This window comes from Silurus meridionalis, chromosome 19 (genome assembly GCF_014805685.1).
Source record: "Silurus meridionalis isolate SWU-2019-XX chromosome 19, ASM1480568v1, whole genome shotgun sequence".
NCBI classification, from domain to species: Eukaryota; Metazoa; Chordata; class Actinopteri; order Siluriformes; family Siluridae; genus Silurus; species Silurus meridionalis.
This window is the reverse complement of record NC_060902.1, coordinates 17521773-17531772: the sequence shown is the minus strand read 5'-3', so window position 1 is coordinate 17531772 and position 10000 is coordinate 17521773. Positions and strand designations below refer to the sequence as shown.

At 42.8% G+C, this 10000-nt stretch overlaps 1 protein-coding gene across 6 annotated transcripts in view; it reads left to right on the top strand.

Annotated features, from left to right (window-relative positions):
• The window catches only part of cacna1da (calcium channel, voltage-dependent, L type, alpha 1D subunit, a), an 82109-nt gene that overhangs the window by 1575 nt on the left and 70534 nt on the right, over positions 1-10000 (top strand). For all 6 annotated transcript variants that reach the window (XM_046875293.1, XM_046875292.1, XM_046875291.1 and 3 more), the window contains exons 2-3: positions 5844-6237; positions 8316-8421. In XM_046875293.1, the coding sequence (XP_046731249.1) occupies positions 6014-6237; positions 8316-8421 (330 nt within the window). In that variant the 5' untranslated portion in view covers positions 5844-6013. The remainder of the gene's footprint in view (positions 1-5843; positions 6238-8315; positions 8422-10000) is intronic.

Sequence of the window (10000 nt, the reverse complement as noted above, 5' to 3'; positions counted from 1 at the left end):
TTTCTGTCATTTTTGCTTACTGTTCACTATTCCTGGTGCCTTCTGTTCCTGGTGTTTACTGTTCACTGTTCCTGATGTTCAGAGAGACGTTTTTCATTTCGTTTACACAACCCAGAGCTGCAGTTCCCCCACATTTAACGTGTCTCCGGTTCTTATGGGAAATGCTCCATTATCGTCCATTCTCAGGGTTTGAATGTGATAGGAATCATGTTATAACTCAATCATTTTTTAACAGCAGGTTATACCAGCTCTATAGCGCTCATCACACACTGATCTCACACTGATCTCACACTGATCTCACACTGATCCACACACTGATCTCACACTGATACACACACTGATCCACACACTGATCTCACACTGATACACACACTGATCTTACACTGATCTGATACACTGATCTCACACTGATACACACACTGATCTCACACTGATCTCACACTGATCTCACACACTGATCTCACACACTGATCTCACACTGATCTCACACTGATACACACACTGATCTCACACTGATCTCACACACTGATCTCACACTGATACACACACTGATCTCACACTGATCTCACAATGATATACACACTAATCTCACACTTATCTCACACTGATCTCACACTGATCTCACACTGATATACACACTAATCTCACACTGATCTCACACTGACCTCACACTAATCTCACACTGATCTCACACTAATCTCACACTGATCTTACACTGATCTCACACTAATCTCACACTGATCTCACACTGATCCACACACTGATCTCACACTGATCCACACACTGATCCACACTGATCTCACTGATCCACACACTGATCTCACACTGATACACACTGATCCACACACTGATCTCACACTGATCTCACACTGATACACACACTGATCTTACACTGATCTGATACACTGATCTCACACTGATACACACACTGATCTCACACTGATCTCACACTGATCTCACACACTGATCTCACACTGATACACACACTGATCTCACACTGATACACACACTGATCTCACACTGATCTCACACTGATCTCACACTGATACACACACTGATCTCACACTGATCTCACAATGATATACACACTAATCTCACACTTATCTCACACTGATCTGACACTGATCTCATACTGATATACACACTAATCTCACACTGATCTCACACTGACCTCACACTAATCTCACACTGATCTCACACTAATCTCACACTGATCTTACACTGATCTCACACTGATCACACTGATCTCACTGATCCACACACTGATCTCACACTGATACACACTGATCCACACACTGATCTCACACTGATCTCACACTGATACACACACTGATCTTACACTGATCTGATACACTGATCTCACACTGATACACACACTGATCTCACACTGATCTCACACTGATCTCACACACTGATCTCACACTGATACACACACTGATCTCACACTGATACACACACTGATCTCACACTGATCTCACACTGATACACACACTGATCTCACACTGATCTCACAATGATATACACACTAATCTCACACTTATCTCACACTGATCTCACACTGATCTCACACTGATATACACACTAATCTCACACTGATCTCACACTGACCTCACACTAATCTCACACTGATCTCACACTAATCTCACACTGATCTTACACTGATCTCACACACTGATCTCACACTGATCCACACACTGATCTCACACTGATCCACACACTGATCCACACACTGATCTCACACTGATCCACACTGATCTCACACTGATTCACACACTGATCCACACACTGATCTCACACTGATCCACACACTGATTCACACACTGATCCACACACTGATCTCACACTGATCCACACACTGATCTCACACACTGATCTCACACTGATTCACACACTGATCTCACACTGATCTCACACTGATCTCACACTGATCCACACACTGATCCACACACTGATCTCACACTGATCCACACACTGATTCACACTCTGGATCACAATCTGGATGACACACGACTCACACACTGATCACACACAAAAATCTCATACAAGTCTCATACACACACTAATCTCTCACCAAGCTCACACTGATCTCACTCTATCTGACTAAATAAACTCATTCTAAGATGATCACCAGATGTTAATTTCCAGTTAGTGTACTCTGAGAGGACAGGGGCTATAGTGCACATTTACAGTGATACGAATAAAATGAACATTATAGTCCATCAGAAAACTGTTCCTTCCTTCTACCAGGCATGAACTAATTCCACTACATACACCAGTGTATCACCTCCAGACACGATGGCTTGGGCCACATCTTCTGGTTCTGGAGAGTATTTATGGGTTAGAGAGGAGATTTACAGTGTAATAATTAATATTCATTGTGTTTGTGATTATTTTATAAAAACTGCACCACAAGAACCAAAGTGTTAAACGTTAAAAGATACACTCTATTCGAAACCAAGAACTAAATCTACACTCTTCTCTACTTATTCAATGTCAGGCCCTAATTGATCATTTATGCTATATGGGAGCATCAAGGATCCAGAAAAACAATGTAGATGTTAATATTATAATCCATAATGTGGAGTGAACGCAGGAACACGGTACAGGTTAAGAGTGGTTCCATGACCTTTAGGGGATAACCCCACCTACACACACACACACACACACACACACACACCTCCCCCACGCTCCGTTCACGTGAAGCCTAATGGGGTCAAGGACTCGACATGGCTGATTTATAACACGCCACGTTGTGTTTTTTTGCGCTCGTTATTCTCAGCTTTATTTGGTGCCAGTGGAAACGGGGTAAATCCTGGCAGTGTTCCACACGCCGTCTCCCGCCTTTCAGAAGACGTTTTCGGAGATGCCGTCCTTCAGTGGGTCACCCGCGCTGGGATTTTAATCAGATCATTTATTTAGCACAGTCTCAAGTGACACAAACGGATCAAATACGAACCAGTTTTTTGTTTGATTGATTTCCTTTTTTTTAACCCACTCTTGAATTAAACTGCTATTACACCCAGAGATCGATATGATTGTTGTGATTTTTATTTTTTAAATTATATGATTTTTACTTCTGTGTTAAAACGTGATCTAATTAACCAACCAAACATTTAATTTCTGAGTTCAGGAAAACACTTGAACTCGCTCATAATCTACATCGAAAGCTGTTTGTGAGTTTTCCCAAGTAAAACCACTGCCTCAGTTTTTCTTTCCTCACATTGACACTGCTCTAGTTCTGGTTTCACAGCTCCATGAAACCGTCCCGTCCCGTCTTTCCCACCAAATGGTTGTTTGATTACTTCTATCTCACCGCTGTACACTCACGCAGGAGCAGCCATTAATACTGCACGTCTTATCTACACTGCTGTGGGGAAAGGTGTACGACTGAGGCGCTGATAACAGACTCTCGCCGTGGCATTTCACGTATAAAGGCCGTTTGCTACGCAAGCTACGGGCTGCTTTATTTTTCATTAAAGGTTAATTGAATCCCAGATCCGCGTTAACATGCGATCTGAGAGGAGGAAAGGCGATCCGGGATGTGTTTTGTGATTACATACATAATAAACAGAGCAGCAATCCAAAACCAGAGAGGCACTGAAAATTCCAGAACTTTGATTATTGAGTAATAAAGTTTTACATGTGAACCTGTAACTGAAACTAACTACAGGTAGGAACTAAATGTGTAAGTGGGATATGGATAATAATTAAAAGAAATGTGCTGATGAGGTTTTCCAAGTGAGCAAAGCGATTCATTAAAGGTTAAATGGTTATTACATTTTGCTTGGTTTACCAGAATCTTAAACCTTAGGTGTTTTGGATTTTATGACTTGTTTTGGCTCATCGGTGAACCAGCAAATGCTTATGTTCTTTGATAAACATGCAGCAGGCAATCACGGAGCTTTATAGAGCTTTACAGATTCTTACAGAGCTTACAGTTGCATTACAGAGCTTCAATTAGCATTACAGAGCTTCCCATTGCCTTACAGAGCTTCATGTAGCCTTACAGAGCTTCGTGTAACCTTACAGAGCTTCATGTAGCCTTACAGAGCTTCACATTGCCTTACAGAGCTTCCCATTGCCTTACAAAGCTTAATGTAGCCTTACAGAGCTTCATGTAGCCTTACAGAGCTTCATGTAGCCTTACAGAGCTTCACATTGCCTTACAGAGCTTCCCATTGCCTTACAGAGCTTCATGTAGCCTTACAGAGCTTCATGTAGCCTTACAGAGCTTCACATTGCCTTACAGAGCTTCACATTGCCTTACAGAGCTTCATGTAGCCTTACAGAGCTTTACATTGCCTTACAGAGCTTCATGTAGCCTTACAGAGCTTCAAGTAGCCTTACAGAGCTTCACATAGCCTTACAGAGCTTCACATTGCCTTACAGAGCTTCATGTAGCCTTACAGAGCTTCATGTAGCCTTACAGAGCTTCACATTTAGCCTTACAGAGCTTCATGTAGCCTTAAAGACCTTCACATTGCCTTACAGAGCTTCACATTTAGCCTTACAGAGCTTCACATTGCCTTACAGAGCTTCACATTTAGCCTTACAGAGCTTCACATAGCCTTACAGAGCTTCACATTTAGCCTTACAGAGCTTCACATAGCCTTACAGAGCTTCACATTTAGCCTTACAGAGCTTCACATAGACTTACAGAGTTTCACATAGCCTTACAGAGTTTCACCTTAACCTAAAGAGCTTCATCCTACCTTGTAGAGCTTTATATTGCCTTGCAGAGCTTCACATAGCCTTACAGAGCTTCACATTGCCTTATAGATCTTCACATTGCCTTGCAGAACTTCATCTTGCCTTACAAAGCTTCACTTAGCCTTACAGAGTTTTACATTGCCTCATAGAGCTTCACTTAGCCTTACAGAGCTTCACAGAGTTTCACAGAACCTTAGATTTCCTTACAGAGCTTCACATTGCCTTACATTGCCTTATAGATCTTCACAGAGCTTTGCATAGCCTTACAAAGCTTCGCAGAGATTAACATTGCTTTATAGAGCTTCACAGACCGTCATAGAGCCTTACATAGCCTTCAAAGAGTCACAGAGCTTTGCATAGCTTCACAGAGACTTACCAGGCATTACAGCGCTTCACAGAGTGTAAATCATTTGGACATCTCAGAAACCTGATTGCTGCCGAAATTCTCTACATTATTCATTATTGTATTCAGTACAATTTAATTTTTTAATCATTTTCATGTAAATATTAAAATTACGGTTATTCCTTTAATATTGTTTTGCATGTTGCATTGTGGAAGATTTTACTCTCGGCTCCACGCAATGTTGATGGAGTGGCTCTTTCATCTGTCAAATATAAATACAAATCAATAATTGACTGGACGATGCCTGATCAATAAAACAGATCGGAGATTCAGAGAGATATTAAGATGTCTAATCTGAGCTCCAGTAGCATCACATACACTCTGAGCACCTATTAGTTTGCTTTAATTGTCCGCCTCATGTGCATGTTTAGATTAAAATGTGTGTGTGTGTGTGTGTGTGTGTGTGTGTGTGTGTGTGTGTGTGTGTGTGTGTGTGTGTGTGTGTGTGTGTGTATGGTAATGCACAATGGTCCCAGGAGCCTTTAGACCCAAACACTCAGCGTGTCAGTTTTTCTTTTTTTTGACTGAACACCCACGATATTGCATAATGCAGTGGAATAGATAAGGAAATCATCACACAGCCTCCCACACACACACACACACACACACACACACACACACACACACAAGCGTACTTTCAATCTCTTTTTGTCTTCGACGTTCCTCCTTTTTTGAGTTCCTCTCAAACACAAACACACACAGACTAATCATTTTCTCTCTTTTTTTCCAGAGGCAAATTATGCCAGCAGCACCAGTGCCACTTTTCCTGGTGACTTGCCGGCGTGTTGGTGAGAAAGCCCCGCCCCTTCGCCCCAGTTCCCGCCCTCTTCCCCGCCCCTCTCCACTATCCCCCGGGAGGCTCGTGCCGGTGGATGCACTGCTCCGGCCAAAGCCTGCACCATGAGTGTCAACGGCCCAGTCCCGCCTCCTTCCCCACCCGCAGACGATGCCGAGGCTCCGCCTAACAAGCCGGTGCTACCTGTGGGATCGCTGGCGCAGAAGAAGAGGCTCCAGTATGCCAAAAGCAAGAGCAGCTCGGCCAACACGAGGCCACAGAGAGCACTGTTCTGCCTGAAACTCAACAACCCGATTCGCCAGGCCTGCATCAGCATCGTGGAGTGGAAATATCCTTTACAGACTGAGAGAGAGAGAGAGAGAGAGAGAGAGACAGAGAGAGAGAGAGAGAGAGAGAGAGAGAGACTGAGAGAGAGAGAGAGAGAGAGAGAGAGAGAGACTGAGAGAGAGAGAGAGAGAGACTGAGAGAGAGAGAGAGAGAGAGAGAGAGAGAGAGACTGAGAGAGAGAAAGAGAGACAGAGGCATGTTCATGTAGAGAATCGCAAAATGAAGTTAGGGTTGTCTGAAAATTCTTTGCTTCGTATTCAAAAAGTATGTAATCATCCAGGATTCCGGGTCCTGCAGGGATTATTTAGTGATTTTTCTCCCTCTGACACAGCTGACAGACTCGATAACGAGCTGCCGAGGGGGACACGTGTTACGTCCCACGTGTTCAGCGTCGTAATGCTGTGCTTTGTGTTTATACACATCGATCTTACAGCTGTTCCAGGAAGTAATATTTCAGTATAAAGGAACGCTTGCAGGTAGAGGTTTGTAGGTAGATGTTTTTTTTTTAAGTCTAAAAAAACCTCTGTGATTTGCTTCTTATCTGCGAAAAAAAACACCAGACTCGGCTGTTCTGTGACTCTGCGTTTAGGAAAAGCCGAAGAGTCACAGAACAGCCGAAGAGTCACAGAACAGCCGAGTCTGGTGTTTTTTTTTTCGCAGATGAGAAGCAAATCACAGAGGTTTTTTTAGACCGCGCAGGGTTTTCGATACTCCACGTCGCGTCGTGAGGTTTCGCAAGTGATTAGCGATCAGGAAATAAGTGAATATATTAGTTTTAAAAGGAAAGAACTGATCGTGGATCAGCAACGTCTCACCGAGAAGGTCAAACCTGAGAGAACACTTCCTTCATCCAAGTAAGCGTTTCAGCCCAGAGCAGTGTGCACATTAATCTCACACAGGGATAGGTGTGATTTTTATAATAGGTGTGTGTGTGTATGTGTGTGTGTGTTTGTGTTTGGCCTAGTTTTGAGCTGTGGCGCTTTTTCTGCAGTTTAGCGAGAAAACTAGAAGAGCTGCTGTGACTCAGCGAGAGAGTGTACGAACTGTGCAGCACCCTGTGTGTGTGTGTGTGTGTGCATGTGTGTGTGTTTTTAAGAGAAACACATGAAGACTGAGTAGGTAGTACTGAAAATTAAATTGGTCTAGATGGTGTTCCTAAATAGATACAGCATTTATCTACACTAGGATATCTCTATTACCCATAATGCATGTAAAGGGGGTACTTCTGTGGCATCAACAACAACGTTTGTGATTCTAATGACTCCTTATTTACATTCACCTGTATTTTATTCCATTTTTTGAATGTTTACCTAAATTTAAGAGTGTAATTCAGACGATTTGTTTGTATTTGTGCTCTTCATTGTTGTCTCATTATTTGTGAATTTGTGTTTTTATTTGGAAGACGTGGAGAAGCAGTTAAGTTGCAGGATTGTTTTATGGACCAGAACAATTTCCATTAAGGAAAAAGCAGTGGGGGAATTTTCTCACGTGTGATAGACTTTAAAGACTCAGGACTTCTGTTCGATTTTTGGGCCGTGGACTGAGCAATGTCGGGTCAAGGAATCGAGGAGGCATCATTTAGATCTTTAGGAAGGAGATCCATGTGTTCAGCATCAGATGGTACCATAGCAGGCCGTCAGGAATCTACTAAGACAGAATAATAATAAAAAAATAAAAAAAGACGATGGAACAGGTTGTGGGATCCTGCCTGATTTTACACTGTAGTGTGAGATGAAAAGCAGCTGATAATGCGTTTACGCTAACCCGATTTCATACACACACACACACACACACACACACACACACACGATTAGGATGCGTTGAGATATATGAGTGTGATAAACTGGCAGATTTGTTGTTAAGGGCTGCACAGACTCCAGATAACGATGCTGCTGTGAGACGTGTGTGAATCAGACAGTGGCGGATATTTGATCCAGCTTTATTTGCGTTTTTAGATTTTTCTGAGTAAATACACTGTTTTGTGTGACCTTGTGTTTGTATCTTTGAGAGTGAACGTCGTTACTGTTTGCCCTCTGGTGTGTAATCAGATGGTACTTTCCTTAACCAAACCTCTTGCAGGCCATTCGATATCTTTATACTGATCGCTATTTTTGCCAACTGCATGGCCTTAGCCGTCTACATCCCGTTCCCTGAAGACGACTCTAACTCGACCAACCACGACCTGGTGAGTACACTACCACCATCACCTCTCTGACCTTCTGATCTCCCTGTGTTTATGACCTAGACCCTAATTAGGCTCTGAGGTTAAAGGGCATCACCGCGGAGATCGTGGTCGTAATTGATTGATTGTAATTTGAATGAGTGATGCTCTCAATTCCACTGCACTTTGTTGGCTGGGGATCTGTGAAAGGATGCAGAATGACTCAGACTGGAGTCCCTCTGGTGTAGAACAGAATATCAGAATCAGTACATAATGTACAGTCAGAGATTTGCTTTAAAGCAGCAGTTTGTGATGCTTAAAGAAGCAGTTTGTGAGGTTTAAAGCAGCAGTTTGTGATGTTTAAAGCAGCAGTTTGTGATGTTTAAAGCAGCAGTTTGTGAGGTTTAAAGCAGCGGTTTGTGATGTTTAAAGCAGCGGTTTGTGATGTTTAAAGCAGCAGTTTGTGATGTTTAAAGCAGCAGTTTGTGAGGTTTAAAGCAGCAGTTTGTGAGGTTTAAAGCTGCAGTTTGTGATGTTTAAAGCTGCAGTTTGTGAGGTTTAAAGCAGCAGTTTGTGAGGTTTAAAGCAGCAGTTTGTGAGGTTTAAAGCAGCAGTTTGTGATGTTTAAAGCAGCAGTTTGTGAGGTTTAAAGCAGCAGTTTGTGAGGTTTAAAGCAGCAGTTTGTGATGTTTAAAGCAGCAGTTTGTGAGGTTTAAAGCAGCAGTTTGTGATGTTTAAAGCAGCAGTTTGTGAGGTTTAAAGCAGCAGTTTGTGATGTTTAAAGCAGCAGTTTGTGATGTTTAAAGCAGCAGTTTGTGAGGTTTAAAGCAGCAGTTTGTGAGTTTAAAGCAGCAGTTTGTGATGTTTAAAGCAGCAGTTTGTGATGTTTAAAGCAGCGGTTTGTGATGTTTAAAGCAGCAGTTTGTGAGGTTTAAAGCAGCAGTTTGTGATGTTTAAAGCAGCAGTTTGTGAGGTTTAAAGCAGCAGTTTGTGATGTTTAAAGCTGCAGTTTGTGAGGTTTAAAGCAGCAGTTTGTGAGGTTTAAAGCAGCAGTTTGTGAGGTTTAAAGCAGCAGTTTGTGATGTTTAAATAAATGAACGCTCTATGAATAGAATGAGGAGATTTTCTTCTTCAACAAACACATTATGCTGATTTTTCAGTAGGACTGTAGAAGGCAGCTGTCCTTGTCTTGTCTTTCTGAATGAGACAGATTTTATTTGGTCTCCGGAGCTCAGACACAAGACGGCCACTTCACAAACCTCCCAAAATGCACAACGTTGAATGTGGAAAGACGTTCTGTCCCTGTCCTGTCATGGCTGTACTACGTGTAGCATTCTGAGCTACGTCAGACGCATCATTGCCCGCGAGGACGTCTGTCCCTTTCACGAGCACGTCTCATCTCCTGTTTGTACGACCTCCTGCACTCGTGTTGAATAGCGGTGATTGTGGCTCGGTGGTGCCATATTTGGGGAAGCGCGTGCGTGTGTACGTGTGTGTACGTGTGTGTGTGTGAATGGTAGCTGGTGAATCAGCAATGACGTGGTGTGTGTGTGTGTGTGTGTCTCTGAAACTGCGGCGAGACAAGGCAGCTGTTCAGTCTCCC